The 23,713-nt window shown below is 37.5% G+C and overlaps 1 protein-coding gene across 2 annotated transcripts in view; it reads right to left on the reverse strand.

Annotated features, from left to right (window-relative positions):
• The window catches only part of ITPR2 (inositol 1,4,5-trisphosphate receptor type 2), a 490,724-nt gene that overhangs the window by 378,902 nt on the left and 88,109 nt on the right, over positions 1-23,713 (reverse strand). For both annotated transcript variants that reach the window (XM_049627177.1, XM_049627176.1), the window contains exons 3-9: positions 14,586-14,701; positions 13,658-13,744; positions 11,514-11,672; positions 5,473-5,571; positions 5,109-5,192; positions 4,663-4,809; positions 1,561-1,656 (exon numbers count right to left, since the gene is read on the reverse strand). In XM_049627177.1, the coding sequence (XP_049483134.1) occupies positions 1,561-1,656; positions 4,663-4,809; positions 5,109-5,192; positions 5,473-5,571; positions 11,514-11,672; positions 13,658-13,744; positions 14,586-14,701 (788 nt within the window). The remainder of the gene's footprint in view (positions 1-1,560; positions 1,657-4,662; positions 4,810-5,108; positions 5,193-5,472; positions 5,572-11,513; positions 11,673-13,657; positions 13,745-14,585; positions 14,702-23,713) is intronic.

Genomic DNA, 23,713 nt, shown 5'->3' on the forward strand with positions numbered 1-23,713 from the left:
ATAAATGGCAAAGCTATATTTCATTTATTTGAACAGATTCATCAATAATAATAAAAGTATTTATATTTATACTATTTACTATACTAAATAGTAAATATATAGTACATTTATATAGTAAATTTTCTCATAATGAAATTAATCATGCCGGCACCACTTACCGGATGCCCACCATGAGGCACACATTATGCCAAGCCCTTTACCCTATTTAATTCTCTTAATACTTGTATTCTATGAATGTTGTGATTATCCCCATTTTATAGAGGAAGAAATTAGAGCTTAGAGAGATTCATTTGCCTAAATATGGCTCCAAATTCCTCTCAAATACAAATCCCCAAATCTTCTTCCTATCCTCTAAGCTTACAGAAGCCTGAATAGCTTCTTTGTACTCATTCATTCATTCATTCATTCAAGAAATAGTCATCAAATGCTCTCTAAGTTCCAGGCACTGCCCTAGATGCTGGGGACACAGTGGTGATGTAGAAAATAAAAAGAAAGTAAAAAAAATAAAAATAAAAAAATAAAACCCCCTGCCTTCAGAGAGCATACATTCCAACAGAGAATGTCAAAAAAATAAAATGTACCGTAAGTCAGAGAGTGGTAAGTACTATGAAGAAAATTACCACAGATTAATAGGATGTAAAGGGTAATGCTGTCGGGTGCTGGTTTACACAGGGGTCAGCACATTTACGGAAACTTCCTGTTTCCCATACCTTTTTCTCATCACTTCTGTGTCCCCACTTCCTTATCTTCCCTCACATCCAAAACCACAAGTTAGATAAGTCATACTAAAAATTCTAAGGCCAAATTCTGGTTTAGAATCCCAGAAGAAACTCTAAATTGAAAAACAGAAACAGACTTGAGGGGAGTAGAATGGATGGATGTTTTCATACATCTAAAAAAAACTAGTATCTTCAAAATTATTTTTGCATTTGATAGCCAAACATTAATTAAATCATTTCTAAAACATCTACGCTGTTGCTTCTTCCCACTCTTCCTATCTACCTGATTGTCAACATGCTTTTAGGATGTTGAGAAAGGAGAAAGGAAAGAAAGGAGAGAGGAAAGACCTTATTTGTTGTTACCATTTTTATTAGCAGTTTTAGGACAGTTCAGTGTCTCAGGAAGAAATGCCTTTCCTCTCCAACAGTTTGAACAATAAAAGCCAGTAAAACCAGTTTCTGTGAAAATGGCCTGAAACGATCAAGGCTCTACTACACCAAAAATGAATTGATCACGTCTCCAATGCAGACGTTCTGAAAGAATGAAGCTAAATACAAAGGTTTAGACTGAATCGATACTCTCTTGCCCTTGACCTTAAAGGAAACCAACCAGTGTTCTGTTGTTACTGTTGTTTTAATTTTTAAGACAAAGATTATTTAAAGGCTTCAATTAATATTTACATCTTAAGAATAATTTATATGCCAGCCCAGATCATAATAGGCAATTGTCAAATTTTGTATCATGACTGTTCCTACAAATACAGCAATGTTTGGAGAGCCTAACTGCTTATGTCACTATCCAGAGTCAGAGATTTAATAGTACTCTATCTATTAGACTTACCTCTGCAGCTAAATAGTTCCCAGTTGCAAGGTGTTTAAATCTGAACAAGCTGTTCCATTGTCCAGCACCGCCACGGCAAGGGTCATGATGAACTACCTACAGACAAAAAGAGCAACAACGATAAAGGCTAAAAGATACTCATGTTGCTCGCAAGCAAATGCCAACATTTTACACAAAGTGCTTGCCTGTTAATACTAACTTGTCAAATCTAATATGTTTTCATAAGAGGACAATGTGGCAGAAAAACAAAATTCCCCCACAAATGAGCAAGAGACCTAACAGTTAACTCACTGTATGCATGCATGATGCTCATGCCTTAACTGTGCAAATACAGCCTTACTCCAAAAGACAGGTTTCCCAGGCCAAAACTGGAAATGCTGTGGGGTTTTTCCCCATTTGTTACTCAAATATTCTTTCAACAAATCCTATTAAAATCCTACTATGCACCAAGTACTCTTCTAGACAATAGGACGCAGCAATGAGTAAGACTAGAGCTTTTAATACATAAGATTTGGCAAGTGCTAGGAGGAAATAAACAGAGCACATGACAGAGGTAGGGAAGGCTTCTTGAGATGTAGCGATTAGCACAGGCCACTCGGAGATGACATGGTGGCTGAAACCCGCAGGGTAAGAATAAACAGTCACGTAGAGAGATTGGAAGATATCATTCCAGGTAGAGAGAACCACAAATGCCAAGACCTGGAGCTTTCTCAACTAACTTAATTCTTGGCCCTATCCGTGGATGCTTTTTTACTAATACCATGTCCTTTCATATCTGTCCTAGGAACTGGCTGAGCCAGGAACTGGCCCAGATGCTGAGCCACCAGGCTCCCTGAGTACAAAAGAAGGTGCTCTGAAGCAGCCGCTTACACCAGGTGACCTGATGCACAGCAGCAAATCCTAGGCTTTACAGTCTGAAGATGACTGTGTTTGAGCCACAGCTCTGCCAATTACTAGGGTATGATCACAGCAAGCAACTGAACATCTTCAAGCCAGTTTCATCACGTCCAAATGATTTTAATTCATAAGACTGTTTTGAAGATTAAGTACCAGGAGAACTTTTCATTATTCTCCCCCAACAGGTTACCTTCTTTTTGTTAATACTGACCACACTTAGACTCCTGCCCCCAGCCTCAAATTCTGTGTGCTGCTATACAGAACTTTCTAATACTTTCTGCTAGACTCCGGCGTCTAGGAATCCCCTACTCTGATAGCTCAAGTAAGATAATAATTATGAAAATACTTCAAAGTGGATGAAGTCTTAAAAACACTCTCCCTGTGATCAAAAACCTACCCATCCTAAAAGGCTAAGTTCTCAAATCAAACTTCTTCCACAAATCCTTTACAAATCACACTGGGTATACTCTAACTCCTTTGACAAAGACATTGATACCTTTGAGAATGCTCAAATCTATCAGCTGTCTCACATACATACACAGATTTTGCACACAATTGCTGGAGGTTAACAAATAACTTGAAGCTCACCACAGATCGCAGGCTAAGAATTCCTTTCCTATACAGTAGTGCATCTAGCAATGCTTGTATAGCTCCCTAAAGGACAATTTGGAGATACGGAGTGTCATCATTTATCACAATGATTTTGCAAGGCTGCTCTTGGCATCATCAGGCATTGGCCAAGATACAAAAATCCTGCAAGTCACAGCCTTCTAAGTGATCCACTGTATCACAGGGGTAGGAAGCCTCATCAACAGGGTTCTGGAATCATTCCACTGGAACAGAAAGCAGAGAAAAGTAGAATAGAGCTTCTCTCTTTCTCTTTCTCCCAAAATAAATAAACTTTAAAAAAAAATTTGAAATAATAAAAATAAAGATAGGAAATATGTTTGTTGTACGATTTCATCTCTATTCTAAACCATGGCAGAATTATCCAAACCAAGCCTACAGAATTATTTTGATGTTACCATTATAATTAAGGGTCAGCTCACTGGAATAAACATCATACTTCCTCATTGTCTGTTTCAATAGTCTGTAATGTGTGCCGTTACCCCTCTTTCAGCAGGGTTACTTCCCTCTTTTTTTCATCATGTGAAAAATAAGTATGTTCTGTTATTACTTCTTCTAACACGAGATATAATTCAAGGGCCCACATTTGCCCCTGCTCGTTCATTTTCCTGTACTTGCATAGAATGTCTTCAGATCCTCATCTCCTACCACTTCTTTCAAGTCCAAATGCGTTTATTCAAGATACGTACAAATATTATACCTTCTAAAGCAATTATTTACATGTTGAAATACATATTATTTTATTACAAATCATTTTCCTTTTCTTCTTTATTTTGAAATTTAGGCATTTTATCAATTTTTAATCATGAAAATCTATAAATAACATTACCTATGAATTCTATTTTAAGCTATTAAAGGAAGTGCCACAAAATATATGCTGTAAAAGGGGAGTGATGGGTTTAAAATGATTGCAAATCACTGCTATAGCCTTAGATGTCCATTACATCAGGATGGAACTTATCAAATGTTGCCTCGTTCATGAGTAATTACATCTATCTTATCTCCTCCATGGTATAGAAAGATCCTTTAAAGAAAAATCCATACCTTACAATTCTTAATTACTCTGTCATACTGGCAATGACTTTTTAAAGGATGGATGAATTCTTAACTATGGGTCTCCTCATTCCCATAAAAATGGCATCTCCTGAAGAAATAAATGTTCTTCTCAGTTACTGTGAGGTTCTGATATCTATCTTCACTTAAAGTGAGTTGTCATATTCCAATCTTAACTCCAGTGCCATTTGAGGCACATTGCCTGCAGTCTGATCAATCTTCACAACATTTCCCAATGGATTTTTAAAAAGCAACATCTATATATGCTCTTATTAGATGAGAGAGAGAGAGAGAGAGAGAGAGAGAGAGAGAGATGCGCCAGAGAGAATAGGTAAAGGAAGTAGTAAGAATTCAAACTGATCATAGTAATGAGGAGGACAAGTTAGTTCACAAATATTACTCTTATCAACTTATCACAAATGATGCCTATAATAATAAAATAATCAGCCTAGTAAATCTGATTTACCAGTAAATTTATATATTTTTTATATAAATACTTACTAAAATCCAAAAATATTTACACACCTCTATTTCCCAGAGTGCTTTAGAACTAGTAGCAGAAGTGGCTGATTGACGCAAGGTTGTACGAAGGAAAATGTGTTGTTTTTTCTCATATTCATCGCAAGTCAGAAACTTCTCTTGTTCTGCATGAAACAATCTAACAACATCACCCTAGGAAAACAGGAAAATAAAACTGTATTTCCAAGAAAATTCTGAACAAATAGACATACGAAGCAGATATCTCTTTCTGGTTTTTATACTCTGTACCCTTCTACTAGTTACTTGGCTTTTAATGATTATTTATACGTTCCAAAAAGAGGGAAACTCAATGAAACACTCAGTGTGAGTATTAAGGTCTATAACCATCTTCTGAAGTATGAATACTAGTGAATACACAGGTTTCGCATGTAGAATTTCAGTAAGACTACCTTCAGTTCTTCCGGCAAATGTTCCATGTAGCACATACTTACTCCTTTTAGTACATCCTCTCGATAGGAACTATATTTCATAAATAAAGTGATTTTCCAGCTCGTGTTGCAATTAACAGCATTCACCTATTAATGAAGACATGTTAAGTTATAAAACTATGCATTCCGTTTTGTACCAGAAATTACTCCTCCAAACGGTAAAAAGAGAGAAAAAAGATAACTTTGGACAATGAGGCATGTACCTCAATACAAATACCATCCAAAACTAGCAATCATTATCTACGTGGATCTTAGGAATATTAATTATTATAACTGGGGTTATGCTCATGAAAACAATAAATGAAGCCACATGACTTTTTTTTCTCTCACAATGAATATAAAATTCATTCTTTCCACCTGAACTTACCTCTTTACACCCTGGATTATCCAGAAGCTCTATGTTGCTGGCATGCAGTGGTTGTCCTGCATTCACGGGCATCAAAACAACTTTGTCGCCTACGACAATCTAGGAATCAGAAATAAGTTGCAACCATGACACTGAGTGGATCTGTGGTGCTCCGTTTGAAGCTCAAAACAACTGCACAGAAGTCCTCATTATTGACCTAACACACAAATCTCAGTTCAATTCTTTTTCTCCTTGAGGTAAAATGTCTTCTGATTAATGATCATGTAATCATGTTCATAATGCCTATCAGCCTGGATTCATAAAGCCAGTGTAGATCCTTTTCTTATTAGTCTCCCATTTCAGTAAGAACTTTTTTTAATGTCGATAAATAAGACAATTCACCTCAACACGAGGTTCTTGCCATGTGCACACCAAAGAGAGTGAATACATCCGCCACAAACAATCTGCCTAAATATTTGAACCACTTCAAGCACGAGGAGAAAATGTCATACATGTGTATTATCTAGGGAATTAAAAACAAGTCTGTGAAATTTGATCCTTCCCATAATCTCAGAAATCTATTAAATATTCTAATGCCATCTGGATTCAGGAAATGCACAATTAGGTATGACCTGGTAGAAATATGTTTATTGTTTGGTCCTTAAGCACCTGGTTGACTTTTATCTTAAACATCCCAAACTAATATTGTTCTTTAAACTTGGTATTCATTTTTAAGTCAAAAAAAAAAAAAAAAAAAAAAACCTAAAACACTGACTCTACTGACTGGCTGGCTCAGTCGGTAGAGCACGCAACCCTTGATCTCAGGTCATAAGTTTGAGTCCCATGTTGGGAGTAGAGATCACTTAAAAAACTAATTAAAATACACATAATATTTTTTTAATTGGTTTTGGTAGAAATGCTCTAGAGAAGTAAGTCTAAGTTGATTTTTCATCTATGTTATCATTAACGATGACCAACTTACCCTCAAGAATTTCTATTCATAGGAGCGCCTGAGTGGCTCAGTCAGTTAAGCGTCCGACTTCGGCTCAGATCATGATCTCATAGTTAGTGAGTTCCAGCCCCGCATTGGGCTCTGTGCTGACAGCTCAGAGCCTGAAGCCTGCTTTGCATTCTGTGTCCCCCCCCCCCACCCCGCCCCTCCCCTGATTGTGCTCTGTGTCTCTCTGTCTCTCAAAAATAAATAAATGTAAAAAAAAATTTTTTAAAGAATTTATATTCATAATTCAAATTGTGGGAAATAAAGTTATGTTTTCTTAATGATAACAAACAGTTTAATTTTGGAATTATTAAAGTCTCTCTTGTGACAATCCATTAGAAGACTTATTATTGTAGGACCTATACTCTTAATTCTCATATGAAATTTCTTACCATCTCAGAAATGAAAAACAATACCTCTCTTTGCATATTTTGTACCAACTGAATATGAGAATACATTAATTTGAGAGAAAACTGAAAAGCAAATCAGGACTCAGAAAATAAGAATAAACAAAACTTCTTCCTGTATCTTAACCTAGACCAAGGCTTTCAGGAACATAATTTCATATTTCCAATATAAATTAAGATTTTGTGGGTTATATACAGGAGTCTACATTTACACATAGTACTGCTGTCACAAACTATATCTGGAGATTCAAATATGATAGAGGAGCTTCAAGTTCACTATTCAAGCGAAGGGCAGTTGTTCTTAGTTTGCAGAAGTAGCTTCTAGAATTGGTCTCTCCTAGGAATGGTCTCTGTTAATCACCCGCCTTTCAAGTCATCATCAGTCAGGTGCTGGTGCCTAACTCACAAAAGCCACTGTAGAAGCTCTCTATGCACAGATAAGGGAACACCACCAAGAAAAGGTGTTAAGTGAGAGGGTGAGGAAACAGAGTGGGCTCTATTTGTGTTAAAAGAAGAGGGAAGGAGTAAAAGTACATGCATAAGAAATCTTTCCAGAGGTTAACTGTGGTGCAGGGAGCAAAAACTGGGGAGATGGAAAAAAGGGTAAGAGACTTTAAGTGAAACATCTTTGTATTGCTTTCTATCTGTGAACCAAAATTGGTAAGTAGTTTTAAAAATTAAATAAACAAAAACATACAAAAGCCAACATGACATAAACATATTTCCAACATCCCCTTCTACAACTCACACACACACACACACACACACACACACACACACACACTTCTTACTGCACATGACATCAAAGTGGCTCTAACTCTCAGAGCCAGACAGAAGTCCACATCATCATCCATACCACAAATACTGGGATTTAATACACATCTTGCCAGTGCTGTGTCTGACCTTCCAATTTCTTAAGGAACAACTGGATTTGGTTTACAATGTCATTCTCATCTGCATCATATAAATATTAGTCAATAAGCTACTAAATATAATGATATATTTCAGCTGTGTCTTTTCAATTAAAAGAATATTTTTGTTTGCACCTATATCCACTGACCTAAGTCTTACTATTTTAGTGTACTTTTCTGTAAGCTTTGGGTTAATCCATATGTTCTATTTATTTCAAAACACCACCCATAAAGTCTTATACTGTATATTTTTTTTAATTTTTTTTTAACTTTTATTTATTTTTGAGACAGAGAGAGACAAAGCATGAACTGGGGAGGAGCAGAGAGAGAGGGAGACACAGAATCTGAAACAGGCTCCAGGCTCTGAGCTGTCAGCACAGAGCCTGACGCGGGGCTCAAACTCAAGGACCGTGAGATCATGACCTGAGCCAAAGTCGGACGCCCAACCGACCAAGCCACCCAGGCGCCCCTTATACTGTATATTTTTAAGAGACCAGCCATATAGCCAAAATGTTCCAAGCACCAAGGTTTCATAAGAATGGTATTCACAAAGAGAATCTAACATTAATTCACTAATTTCCAAGTCCTCTGTCTTGTTCTTGACAATGGTGACTTTGAGTAACCAAGCTGAAACAAAACAAAAACAAAACAAACAAAACAACAACTTGCAAATGAAACAGACAAGATACTAACCAAAAGAAATAAAAAGAACAGTAAGGGGTGCCAAAAAGAATACAAACATGTGAGAAATAATCCCTGTTCTTGGGGAACTTACACCTAATTGGATAAAGTAGTAAATATGGAACTTGGGGCTGATCCACCAATGTGGTCAGATGCCTTCCCAGATGCTATGTATTTAATACAGAACTTGAGGTTGCAATCATTTTCTGGCATGACACACCCACCCTAGTACAAAATCATCTTTTAAAAATCCCAATTTCAAAAGCACTTCTGTTGGTTCTAAGCAACAGCCATGTAAGATTCAAGTTGAGATTTTACTGCAAATAAAGAGCAATACAGTGCCACTGGCAGCTACCCTTCTTTTGAAGTGGCACCTGGCCTGGTGAAAAGAACACTGCAATAAAAACCAAAACACCAGGGATCTAGTCCTACCTTTGCTAGAATTCCAAGAGACCTAGTTTTGCAAAATAGCAAAATCTACTTGCTATTTGAAGAGGCTCTTTCCCTAAGAGTTGAATTTTTCTCTTGACTGGAGGAAGATCTGGGCTTTTCTCCTTTTTAAAATCTACCATCAAGGTTAAGAAGTAATAACTTCTTAGATCAAAGTTGAAAATTAAAAAAACAAACACTGAATCTTGGGAAAATAAATGAAAATGAAATATTTACATACTCTGCTATCCCCAATGACTTTCTAAATATTCAACAGCAAGGAAGAGCTTCTATACAGCTGAAAGTTGAGGGGTCCTTGAATCTCTTTTTCCCCAAAACCCATCCAACTGACAATTCTGTAAGATATGGCATAAGTGTTCTTAAATGATAGAAACCGCTCATTTTTGAGGATATGAGCATTTTTCTCCCCAGACTATCATCAGCCTCATTTTTTCTTTTTTTAATGTTTGTTTAATTTTTAGAGAGAGAGACAGAGAGAGAGTACAGCAGTGAACCCAACGTGGGGCTCAAACTTACAAACTGTGAGATCATGACCTGAGCTGAAATCAAAAGCTCAAACAACTGAGCCACCCAGGCGCCCCTCATCAGCCTCGTTCTTAAGTTTCATTTCAGTCACCGAACATCTTATTGGATACTTACAACCTAAATCACAACTTACTAATTGCTAAATGGTAAAGTATAATTTTAAAAGTCCTTTGAACCTTTCAATTTCTTCTTAGCTTAATACACTTTTAAGAAAAATCAGTAATAATTAAATCACTTACTACGACATGATAGTATTTCCTACATTTTAGAATTTTAGAACGATACTTATTGCTAGGGAATGCCACCTATTCCTGGGGAAGAAAATGAGCATTGCTATACATTTAAGTGGCAAACAGAGGACTATGGGTGTGCTTATGTTTTCACAGCAACCTTAATCACACACAATAGCTACATAGTGGTGAGCAAAAACAATGAGCTGTTACAGCAAAAAGCAATGTGGAAGGTTGTTTTAGCCATGCTTTATGGAGCACATCTATATAAGGAGGATTTCTATATTGCACTTAACAATTACATTGTCCATTTTACCAAAATGGAGTGTTTGGGTGGTAGGTTCCCCCCACCCCAGGACAACTAATTATTTGAAATAGTTCATTACATTCAACTCTCAGTTGATCCTATAAAGGCATCTGGGAGCAAGGAGAGGAATAGACAGAATGAATAAGTAAACAGAATGAATTAATAAAATCCACAGTGAATCTAAAGGCCCTAATTTATCCAATCATTTCCTCATATTCCCTCAGAACTTGAGCTCAGGTTTTGCTTTTTTCACAGTTTGATTTTCATTGACCATCTACAGCCAGGGACACTACTCAGTGGGGGACTGGAGAGGGAAGCAAGCATTACAAGAAAGGGCACCAAAAGACATAGGTTGTTCATAAACTACATAGTCAGTCCCTAAATAATTGAGAGTTGATTGTAATTAACTACCTACTGAAGTTAAGATATATATCATGCTCACAGCACACATCACTTGATGCCAAAAAATAAACATGTAGGACTTATTTTTTTAAGGAATCCAACACAAGACTTAAAGTGCACTACATTCCTGCATGCCATGCGTCTCCCAAACCTTACCTAAAGAGGGTATCATCAGATAATTTATTAACCAAATTAAACCATGAAGCTTGCATCCTGTGGAATTGAATGTATATTTCAAAATTCACCGGAAAAAATATTCACTATAAAAGAGGACATTTCTAGGACAAGAAATATCCAAAACATATTTAAAATGTAATCAAACCACTGAGAAAACTATCAGAATAATTATATTTTTATATTGCTTGGATTTTATGTTAATTTTTTTAAGTCGCAACTATTTTCTTGATCACCTGACCCAATATTTGCAAAGTATTCTATTCATAAAAAGTTATTCAGCATTTATGGAGCATTCCCCATGTGCTAGGGACTGTCACTTGCTACTTCATTTATTACAAATGAAAATAAATAACAATGTATTGAACCATTTCACATAATTTTTATCTTCCCTACTCTATAAATTTTCTAGCAGAAAATACTTTAGCAGCTGCTAAAATCTACATGATATGACATACACGTATTCCAAATGTATTTTCAATACTGTCATCAACAAGCGCCCACCTATAGCTCCTCATACATTATGCATCTTTAAGATGTATAGACTGTAAACAGCTGACCATAGAGCCAATAAATGAAATACTGGCATAATGCATTGTTACTCTATTAACTCAAAGGGATAAACAACATTTCCTAAGCATAGCTTTCTCCTTACAACCATGCTCCCTCCTGATTAAGAAAGGAAGCAAACTTTACCCTTTGAAAGGTTCGGCCAATGTTAACATTACTTAAATTCTTTCACATGAATTCCAACTGGAAGATGATTTTTAATTAATTTCAATTTTGTCTTTTCGTGATTCCCCAGCACAATTTGCACTGTAAATAAATACTTTTAACCTATTAAACATACGACCATAAAAATAACGTGTCGATTGAAAACTACGTATCATTTCTTTGTGCTACCTGGATTCTTTCACTTATTAAGAATTATTGTCTTTATGAACATACTGTTTCTCTCTTAGTTTTATTTTTACATACATTGTCACCCTCGCTTCTCAGCTTCCAGAAGGGATGAATATAAAACCAAGACCCTTCATTTCCGGCAGCATCCAAGGACACACGCATGGCGTTCTTCTCCAATAAAGCAGGTAATCTCTTGTTGACAGTCAGATACTTGTTGCTTTTTATATGTAGCAGCTGTAGGGAAAAAGACATTACCACCTTTATTCTTTGATGTCCTCTGTTAATTACATGTGTATGTTTGTACCTATATCTTGAGCCCACATAACACCACTTGGGGTGCAAGTCAAACAAAAGAGGTCTTTTTAAACTTCACACTCACCATCAAATTTCCAAGCTGACTTTCTTTGGGTTCCTCTTCACCTCCACCCCCCGCCCCCAATGAACTGGGCACATGGAGAAATCAAACCAGAGGATACCTCTGAACCATTTTTATCTACTGATAAATAATAGGATAAAACCAAGCATCCCAAAGGAGACCAGGAAATTCCAAACATTTTTTCAATTCTTGCACAGACACAACAGAATACACGAAAAAAATAACCAAGAAACTAAAATAATGCACCAAACCACTTAGTGTTATTAACCATCCCTGCCAAGGACAGCCCTACTTCTTCCTGTGTGAGCAGACAGGCTTTGCATCCTCAATAATCCCTGCTCACTGATCCTACTCCCTTCTCAGATGAGCATGGATGTGCCATTTCTCAGACTTTTTGGGTGCCATTTGCAAAACCTCTCCAAGACCGTATTCTACTGAGTAGGAAAGCTAAAACAAACAACCTTCCTGTCTATTATTACAATCATTCCAAAACAGAACGGTCATTTTAATATCCACAATATAAGAAAGAAATTATCTCATGAACTGATGAAACCCTCATGGTCCAGCCCCACTCCTTTGGAATCCACCTTTTGAGAGCACATAGCTTGGCCCCTAACTGGTAATGCTAACATTTGCACTTCAGGTTCTTGACAAGAAACAACTTGCTGGCACTTAATTCTGATCAAAATTTGGTTAAGAAAAACTCTATTTAGGGAGGATTTCTCAAGGGACATGCAGTCCACCCATGCCACAGGTATTGTATCATCGTTCATTAGATAAAGTCCTACATTAGGAGAGCTGCAGATTCAGGCACTCTCATCTTGTCCCAGCAGAGGGCCGCTTGGACAGTCCTGAACACTGGCATTTTGCCATTGGCCAAATACAAAACATCAGGCGATATTATTTTTTAAAACAGCTCTATGAAACACCTCATTGTAGTGCTTTCTGTAATAAGTTGTTAAGGCTAGCGCTTACTATATGAAACAGTGTCCTCTTTATGAGGGCTCATTGGAGGAATACTTCTCTGGTCTTCTTCCTGGGAACATGTGTGCTTCTAGAACCTGGACTTAGTTCTATAGTAAGGACTTCCTATGTGAGGGCTATAATATATTATGCTTTCCATACAGCAAGGTCAGCAACAAAAAGGCTTCTAGCCAAAGGTGTCCAGCCTTCAAAACATGGTATTTATAAACATGCCTCGCCCTGACGTCACCTTATTCATATAAGCACTATCTTCCCTTTGACCCAGTCGCCTTATTTATTTCATTTTAGTGTACGTGGTATGTATTTTAAAAAATGCCTTCCATTCTTTTTGGAACAAGGTGGGGCATATTAACAAATAGCCAAGTAAAGAGCTGAAAGATCTAAGTGAAGCACAGGAGAGGAATGCAGCTGAGATAAATCAGTGGTGCAACTCATTGAAATAAATCTTTTAATAACAACTCAAAGACAATTCCCATCTGAAAGTATAACATGAACACTCCTCTCTCTACCAAATGCAAAGATAAAGCTTCATATGTTACATGTTAGTCCCACTAATTCTAAAGGAGGGTTTTACTATAGACCTTTAGAAAGTATGTTTCCCTGTCTTCCTCCTTTTGGTGGAATACCCTGTACCTACACCTGGATAAGTACACTTCCTATGTGTATGCTCACCAGACTTATTTGCGAACATACAGAATACTATGCTGAACATCAACTGAAAATATCGCACAATATCCATAATTCCCATCAAAGAACAAACTGTTGTATCCCCAAATTTTAATGCAGCTTGGCATTCCTAACAGACACAAATTACCCATAAAATATTCACCTTTTTTTTAAAGAAAGTAAATAGACTTACTTGTATAACATTACTGTACTTCACAATTTCTCCCAACAGTTTCTTATTCTCTGATTCATTTTGTTTTTGTTCCAGTTCTGCAGCATGCTGGAAAATGGTTAGCAAATATTCATCGTGGAAACATAGTAAACAGAGTACAATAGTTGACATTAGCAAATATTCATCGTGGAAACATAGTAAACAGAGTACAATAGTTGACAAAGAAACAAGGGTCATTTTAGGAACAAAGACGATAACCATGAATGAATTAGGCTGATTGCTCTACTCTTAGTGCTGGGGGCAGGGAACCAACAATTAAATGATTATAATATAGTATGATCATTCTCTCATGGTAATGCTGAAATGTGGCCAAAAATATCTTGGGATGCTTCTATGTTGGAAATTTCAGAAAAGTACCAGGCTCTTTGGTCTTCTACAATCAGCTTCAGAAGGAATATTGTTAGACAAACCAAGCAGAATATAGAAACAGTAGGTGAATTTCAAAAGTCTCAAAATAGTTTCAATTTCAAAAGTAACAGGAATTTTAATAACACACAATTTAAGTTCTACCAAATTTACATTCAGCCCAAACCAGAAGCAACAGACTTTCAGTTCTTTTTCTAGTCTTTCAGGAAAAAAATTAGGTACGATGCCAAGTAAAATATAACTGGATCTGATACTCCTACAGAGATTCTGAATGGTTTCCAGTTTGATGTGAATCTTTGAATTAGTCTGGCACACCCTAAAAAATAGCAGGAATATATTAGCTACATGCCAGGAAATCAGTGGTCACACCCTATAACTTAAGTCTCTTCCACTTTCAGTGTGCTGCTACCTCTATTCTAAAATCTCTGTGCATTAAGTGAAATCACTAAGATACAAAACAGATCACTTGTTATTGCTGTTCTTGGTCTAGCCTCAGCCAGACAAATGGCAACCTGGCCCTTACCTGTAATTTCTTCAGCAAGGCTGCCTCTGTGTGGTTCCCCTGTTTGGCTTGCTTAGCTTTCCAATATTGTTTCTGGGCAGAATATCGGTTCATAGGGCACACCTTAAAGAGGCAGTCTATGACAAAGCAACAAACAAAAACACTGTAACTAAGGCAACCAGCATTTCTTAGATTTTCCTTTGAGCCTAGCATTGGAATCTTGCAATCCCTGAGTAGAAAGATTAAGCCTATCTCCCAATCAGCTCAAACTCCCCCTATAATATTCTTTCTAAATAATTATTTAGACTGTTAAAATACCTTCTTCTTCATTAGTTTTGGTTTTTTAAAGGGCACCATAGCTAGCGTGATTTATTTAAAAACCAAGTCAATGTAATCATTACATTATAAGATACTTCTTAATTATAATGGGGTACCTGGTGTTAGAAAGTGAAGAGAATGAGATTAGTGATTTTCACTGCCTTACCTGACCTTGCACCATTAATTATTCATTCATGGTATGTATCTTTGACAGCCAAAGTGATGCAAGAAGTAGAAACAATCAATAACAACAAAACCCATTTCAGTCATCGATTCCCCAAGTTTCCACATACCTGGGGTGAACATGGCATGGAACTCTGAGACGCAGTGTGTTATAAGGGAAAAACAAAGCAAAAACAAACAACAACAAAAAAACTAAACCAGGATTATAGTTCTAACTTGACTACTAAATATCAAGATAGGATATCATAGTGGAATAATATAGCTGGTGACATCTCAGAGCCAAAAAGCTAAACATATTTTTTTCTTTTTAATGAGGAAATTGGAAATTTGAGTAAACCATTCTTCCATCACTAGTGATTTTGTATGTTTGTGAAATGGACTACAATCTACAATAAAGATCAACTCCCAAATTCTATGATAAAGGAGTAGTGATACAGAAAATCCAAACATTACCTTCATTTTTTTCACAAAAAATTGTATTAACTCAATATGACAAATGTACTTTATTTTGGTTGATGTGTTAATATTTAAGGTCACTCTCATTTTTTTAAATATGTATCACAAAAATAAAATTCTGTCAACTCAAATACCTACTTTAGCTACATTCTTGACTATATATATACTCATTCTATTATTCTCTATTAAAATAATTATAAAATTGGCCATACAGAGAAAGACAGATACCATATGTGTTCACTCTTATGTGGATCCTGAGAAACTTAACAGGAACCCATGGGGGAGGGGAAGGAAAAAAAAAAAAAAAGAGGTAAGAGTGGGAGAGAGCCAAAGCATAAGAGACTCTTAAAAACTGAGAACAAACTGAGGGTTGATGGGGGGTGGGAGGGAGGGGAGGGTGGGTGATGGGTATTGAGGAGGGCACCTTTTGGGATGAGCACTGGGTGTTGTATGGAAACCAATTTAACAATAAATTTCATATATTTAAAAAAATAAAATAAAATAAAATAAAATAAAATAATTATAAAATTAAATAATGGACTTGATCTCTTTTCAAATCTCTCTTATAGTTCTACTGGCATAAATTATCAAGAAATATGACTGTAGGATGGAAACCAATTTGACAGTAAATTTCATATATTAAAAAATAAATAAAAAAATTAAAAAAATAAAAAAAAAAAAGAAATATGACTGTAGGTAGGGGCGCCTGGGTGGTTCAGTTGGTTAAGCATCCAACTCCTGATTTCGGCTCAGGTCATGATCTCACAAAGGTTTGTGGGATAGAGTCCCACATCAGGCTCCATACTGAAAGTGGGGCTGCTTGGGATTCTCTCTCTCTCTCTCTCTCTCTCTCTCTCTGTCTCTCAAAATAAATAAATAAACATTAAAACATAATGACTTTTTCTAGAGCTTTTAATCATAAACACAAATTCTACTGATTGTCCTCACCTTCCATATACAAACAGGCTACAGAAAACTAATTGTTAATTTTCTCGTGTAAAAGTTACTGATGTGGATGAGGAAATATCTTATACATAACAGGAAACAGACACCTTCTAAAAGGCACCACTAAAAGTAGGCTGAGAGACCATCACAATTACAGTATGATACAGATATTACCACTTGGTACATGTGTATGAACACCAAATAACTAGACCTGAAAACTGTTTCCCTTGGCAACATATTTTATAAGCCCTAAAAATATATTCTCCACATATTTGTAACTACAAAGAGAATATACATTTTTTTTTCAAGCACCAGTATGGAGGCTGTTCACAGTTACCACAAAAACAATGTTCCCAATTTAATGCAGCAGACTATTCGGACTATCCTGTAGTAGGCAAGTGACTGAATTCTACATTGTCTTTTACAATGTAGACACAAATCCATATTCAAGTGGAACTGACTCCATAATCTGCAGTCTGTACTTCTGATTCCACCCATGCATGAAAAGAGAAAAATTATGTTCCTCTCCATTACTTCAGATTCCTAATTAAGTTCATTAGGAAATGGTCCTCTGAGTGAAAAAAATATTTTCACTAAATTCTAGATCACTTCAGTAGCATTCCTAATTAGCGGTATCTTTGGGTAATTAGCAAACAGACTGTGTGTGCCGTGGTCCTGATTGTTGTGGCTGAGGTTATTGTGAAATGAAGCCAAACATTCAGCCAAACCATGTTTACTGGTCTGCCTGTGTTGCTAGGTGCTAAGAATCAGGTCCTGTCCCCAAACATTCACAGTCTCGTGGATGAGACAGGCGTCTACCATGTGTTGGAAGTTTCACAATGGAGCTCAAGAGAAGGTACCATGAGGCACAAAGTTGCACGTGGCCAACCTCACCAAGGAGGTCAGGACAGTCCACCCAAAGGAGAAGACGCAAGGCATGGTTGAAAGAACCAACACCAATTCAGCACAGCGGCAAGAGGGCTCAAATGCACGGGTGTGGGGGGCATGCCAAACAGAGCCAACTGCCAGTACAAAGACAGAGAAGGAGAGTGCCAAAGGACCTGCTAAGTATACAGGAAAACCACAGCCCAGGCTGTGAAATGAGAATGGAGCGTTTGGTGAAGTCATGGTCTGTGGAGTCCTATGTGCTGGATGAGGAGAATGGACTTTATCCCCTGGAAAATGTCAAACTCTTACAGGATTTTAAGCTCTTACAGCATGTGAAAGATGATGTGAACAAGAGGCGAGGAGACCAGCAGAAAGCTCCCTGCCAGCGCTCTGGGAGCCAGCAAGGATCTGAATTTGGGCTGCATGGTAGCTGGGGGATAGCCACAGCTTCAGAGAAAGCAGCAGAAGCAACAAGCTTAATAACCTATGAGATGTGGGGTGGGGAGAGGTGAGAAGGAGAGAAAGTGAAGGTGGCCAGATGAACGAGCTGCCACCCACTGTGTCTGAGATGCAACTTCAAACGTTCTGATTTCCAAAGCTCTTTCCTCTTTCAGGGCTTTGGTTCCGTGGTCATCCTCAGCAGCCTCCCACGGATCACATCTCATTTCATACTACAGTAAATAAATAACCAATCTGTTTCTGTGTGGGAACTAGTATCTCAGGACTATTTTGGTTGATGGGAAAGAATGTAGGGCATACACAGACTTCTGTACAAATGCTTTTCTTGTTGATGGTGGTGATAGTGATCGTGATGGGTGTGTGTGTGTGTGTGTGTGTGTGTGTTTAATTCTCTCTTCCTCTTTTAGGAAACATAAAAAATCTACTGGTCTTGGGCTAGTCACATATTTTGTCCGATTCTAAATTGATTGCATAATAAAAGTGTTAATGATATGTGCCACACCTAATTCACAGGACTGCTGAGAGTCACAGAAAGAAAATCCGTGTGAAAGCACTCTGTGAATTTTAAAGCCTTCTTATAAATGTAAGATATTATTATTAATATTGCTTCATTGCTTCATTCATTCAGCAACAGCTTCGCCGAGATTAAGAGATGACTAAACCCTCACAGAGCTCCCAGCAAAGAGCAACAAGAAGTACAGGTCTCGGACTAAACCTGAACACAAACCAGAAATGCTCAACTCACAAGTGTATGCACCTGTGGTTTAAGAGCTGCCACAGTGTGTGATTGTATAAAATCCTTGAACTCCCTGAAATAGGACGGCAGTGAGCAGAGGAGGTAACCCGTATTACCATGCAATGCCTCTTAACGTATGCAGGTATAAGCCCTACCACCAGCAAGGGCGGAGCCTTTGAACAGACCTCCCACACTCTTCCTCCTCCAGGATAGGAATCCCGCTATTTCAGAGCCGCCCTCTCTCATCTGCCCCCTCCACACCCTGCCCTCTAGTATTCCTTGGTCTGCTCATTCTCTAAATTCAAACGTACATAAGAAAAAGTTTTCTGGGGGTTTTCCAATTAAAAAGTGGCTCAGCGTCGTTTGGGAATTAGTTGACAACATTCACTTCAGCATTTCGAGACTCAAGGAATAATTTTTAAAAGGGAAAGTTTTGTCTCATGGAGCAAACACTAAAAGCACAAATAAAAGGAAGTCATCTGAGTTAAATTTTTTAAGAAGCTTAACCTGAAGACCTAAGGCCAATAATTTTGCAAAATTATACAGTTCAGGAAACGTTAGTATTCCAACAAATCATGATATATTCAGTTAGGCAATATTATAAGGACAATGCCTTAGAATTAGAACTTTTTTTTTTTTACAACTCTGGAAGAAGGAAATTAAACACCCCGGAAGTGTTCGCTTTAAACTGAAAGATCCAGGGGCACCTGGGTGGCTCGGTCGGTTAAGCATCTGACTTCGGCTCAGGTCATGATCTCACGGTCCGTGAGTTCGAGCCCCTCGTCAGGCTCTGGGCTGATGGCTCAGAGCCTGGAGCCTGCTTCCGATTCTGTGTCTCCCTCTCTCTCTGCCCCTCCCCTGTTCATGCTCTGTCTCTCTCTGTCTCAAAAATAAATAAACGTTAAAAAAAATAAAAAATAAATAAACTGAAAGATCCGGCAGCATTAGGATGCTTATAAATTCTAGTGGTTTCTCCACTACAAAATATGGAAGCCATTCAAAGCATGGAGCACATAACGTGGATACCAAAAAAGTAACTTTCCCACACGATTCCACGTAAATCTTGCAGGAAAACGGTCTAAACCTCCACTTACAACACCTATCTAAATAGCTTTGAAATGTTTTGCTTTGTACCTGTAAAAGCACTTTCTAAAATATTGGTACCTAAGGCAGTTTCTGCACCCGCCAGAAACTATCTATAGTACTCCATTTGGGGCTCCTAAAGGCAAAGTTTAAGTTATGTAATGGCCAGCAACTTCCTTTGGTAATAGTGGAAAGAAAACTTTGTTTCATTTCTCTTCCCTCTGAAACATGTTGTAAGATTTAAATGACGCAAGACATATTAAACCATCAGCAAATGCCTATCACAAAGCAGGCATTCAACAAATGGCTCTTTCATGGCAGCTTGTAAAATTACCTCATACTGATTACAGGAAACATGGTTGCCAAGGGGTTTATTATTTCCACGTGGAGAAAGGTGGGGAGGGAGGGCTCTAGAGCTTTCCTTTTTCTCTTTACGATATAAACAGGATGCAACAGAGTGCAATGAATATTATGGGACCTGCCCAATGATAAAATGGAAAGTAGTAAGAAAACTCTCCCTAGGGTACAGGAGAGGCACACAAGGGGCCATTGGACGCTAGTAATTAGAATTCAGAGTTGGTCGGAAGACAGGTACACATTCATTAGCTGAAAATTTAACTATAGCTTTCTTTTGTCTTTCAGTTTCTCTTACAATGTTAGAACATTGTAACAGTGTTTGTACAAAATTATGTGCTTGTATAAATACAGTGTTTGTACAAAATTATGCTTAGAGTGTGTTTTTAAAAGGAGTGTTGTTTTGTTTTGCTTAGGAGTGGGAAATTTCAAACCAAGCATCTACCTCCCTTGATCATGGCCTAACCCAAGTGTAGAGAAGGTATGTAAGAGAGAAAGTATACTCTAGAACGTTAGGAAGGCCAGAGAAAATTTATTAGAGGTGTTAGCAAACATTAAAGTTTATCGCAATACCTGGATGGACAACCATGAAAATGCAGAATAACTTCCTCTAGGCAAAAGTCAGCTATTTTACTGCTGAAGAGAGAGAGAGAGAGACAGCCTTTTGAAGTTGAAGGCTTGTACACTGCTGAAATGTCAGTACTCCAAGGGGCTTCAGATAAAATCTGACCTTTTCCTTCCCTCAGATAAAGAAGCAAAAACTCAGAGTGATTTACCTAGGTCATTCATGATAAAATCTCTAGATCAAAATAAATTATAAATGTGAACAAGTTCACCCACACTTTGTACACTATACAGAGTCCTAAACATCGGTGGTAAAGATTATTTGAGACACTGAGAGTTAACCTGGATTGTTTCTCCCCAATCCCAGAGAGGGAAACTGAGCAAACTGTAATGAGCAAACCAAGTGTGGTCTCACCATCCCTACCACCAAGAGGCCAAACAGTCACCAGGGAAGGTGTCCAAGCATCCTATATGTGGTTGAACACACATCCTAAGGTTTTTCTTAAGACTACAAAGTTGGTAAGGAATCAAGCTGGAATTTGGAGACCATCTGAACCCAATTCAATGTCTGTCTCACCGTGTGATGACACCATTCAGTAGCAGGTTTGTCATACAGAGGCAAAATTTGTCTCACTTGAAAAGCTGTTATAATTGTACACATACACTTTGAAGCCAATTAGAACAAATCTAATCTGGGGTGCCTGGGTGGCTCAGTCTGGTAAGCATCCGACTTTGGCTCAGGTCATGATCTCACGGTTCGTGAGTTTGAGCCCTGCATCAGGCTCTGTGCTGATAGCTCAGAGCCTGGAGCCTGTTTCAGATTCTGTGTCTCCCTCTCTCTCTGCCCCTCCCCAACTCGTGCTCTGTCTCTCTCTGTCTCTCAAAAATGAATAAACGTTAAAAAAATTTAAAAAGAAAAAGAACAAATCTAATATGGCTTCAACACAATAGCCCTAAGTATGTGAAGACAGAATCCATCTGACATCTCTAGCTCATCTTTGGTTTAATTATTACATACAATGTCCTCAAAAAATTCCATTCTTATTACCAAATGCTAAGAATACTTCTTCACAATAGATGTGATTCCAGCCAATTAAAGGTTGACTTGTTAAAGCATTTATTAATGTATTTAGCAAGTATGTGCAGTGGTCAGAGAGTGAGATGTGTCTCAGTCTCCTTCTTACCGCAGTCTTACAACATAATACAATGTCTAGAGAAATGTTATGAAGATATATAAGTATGTTTACAACAGTTGTAATACTTCAAAAGAAACTAATGAACATGGAAATATGCCATATGCCATCTAGGCATATGTAATTAAATAATTGTTAAAACATCAATAGGGATGTTAGCCTCAAAAACATTAATCACTTGATTCATACATTAATGGGTAAATACACAAAAACAAATGAAACTGCTAAGTTGCTTCATTTGGAGTCGGGAAAAAATAAAATTCAAATGCATCAATGCTAACTTTCGTTCTAGTCAAGGCTTAAATTTTAACACTAAGTAAACCATTATACTACAAATAAGTGGAATTTCTATCAGAATATCATAATGTTTAATTTTAAATCAATTATCCCATTCTCAAAGTGTCATATTAACACTGATAATCAAGACTGTCAAAAACAGACTGACTCAGAAATCTAAATGCAAGTTTATGAACCGAATTACACGAATATTAAGTCTGAAAAAAAACAGAAGTGAATTTATACATACATAAATGTGTGTATATGTATATGCAAATAGAATACAAATAGATATATACAATAGTTTTATATATAAAGTTTTATATGTTTATTTGTATTCTTATTTATGTGTATATTTCTATAGTACCTCTTATATATCAGAGGTTATCTCATATGTTTCCTCATTTAATTCTCCTAATTCTCCTAATTAGCTATTGGTTCCCAATCTGCATCATCTGAAAATCTGATAAACTTTCTTGTATATTCTTCCCAGCCATTGGTAATGACAAAGATGACTTCCTCACGCCTGTAGGGACGCTTGGGTGGCTCAGTCGGTTAAGCACCTGACTCTTGATTTAGGCTCAGGTCATTATCTCATGGTTCATGGGATCGAGCCCCACATGGGGCTCTGCGTTGACAGTGAGGAGCCTGCTTGAGAGTCTCTCTCTCCATCTCTCTCTCTCTCTCTCTGCCCCTGCTCTCTCTCTCTCTCTCAAAATAAATAGATAAACTTAAAAAAAATAATCATAAGGTTTATTTATTTATTTTGAGAGAGAGAGAGAGAGAGAGCACCCCTGCGTGCACATGCAAGCATGGGGGCGGGCAGAGAGTGAATCCAGAGCAGGTTCCGCACTGTCAGCACAGAGCCCTATGCGGGGCTCATCTCACCACCGTGAGATCAGGCCCTGAGTCAAAATCAAGAGTCAGATGCTTAACTGACTGAGCCACCCAGGCACCCCTAATTCTCCTAAAAACCTTTTGAGGTAAACATTAGTTTTATGAATGAAGAAAAACTTGGCACATTTTAGGTGTCTATCCTCAAGTCTCAAAACTAGTTTTTAGACTTAATCCACACCAATCTGTCTCCAAAGCCCACCACAATGTAACAGAAGGCACTCTGTATTTCTCCAAACACAAAATATGATAGTCTAGCTTTCCCTGGTTCCATATTCCAAGAGATACTGAACTTCTAGAAGTACCAAAAAAATTATTTTAAAAAAAGATGAAAGAATTTGCTTGCTGTTTGTTGTCTAGGTACTGAATTAACTGCTATTCTCATATGGAAAAACCTAAAACAAAATCAGTTCATTGTACTAGGTCTTTTGTAGGCAGTGATTTGTCCATATGAACAAACAGATGGAGTCCTAGTCATCATTATCATTGCTGATTTATGCCCAAGTGAGACCAACTTTCTATTGATTACTACCATGATAAAAGCATCTACTTCTATAGACAATTTAGGAGACAAGAATGGACAATAAGTTTACAACAGTGTTTTACAAACTGTAATTGTGCAAACCAGGTTTGAAATCAATTTATATGGCTTCAATCAGCTCTTTTTGAATGAAGTGAGATGGAATGGAACAGGAAGGGAACAGGAAGGGAACGGGAAGGGAGGGGAACAGGAAGGCAAGGGAACAGGAAGGGAAGGGAAGGGAAGGGAAGGGAAGGGAAGGGAAGGGAAGGGAAGGGAA

Source organism: Panthera uncia, chromosome B4, assembly GCF_023721935.1.
Source record: "Panthera uncia isolate 11264 chromosome B4, Puncia_PCG_1.0, whole genome shotgun sequence".
NCBI classification, from domain to species: domain Eukaryota; kingdom Metazoa; phylum Chordata; class Mammalia; order Carnivora; family Felidae; genus Panthera; species Panthera uncia.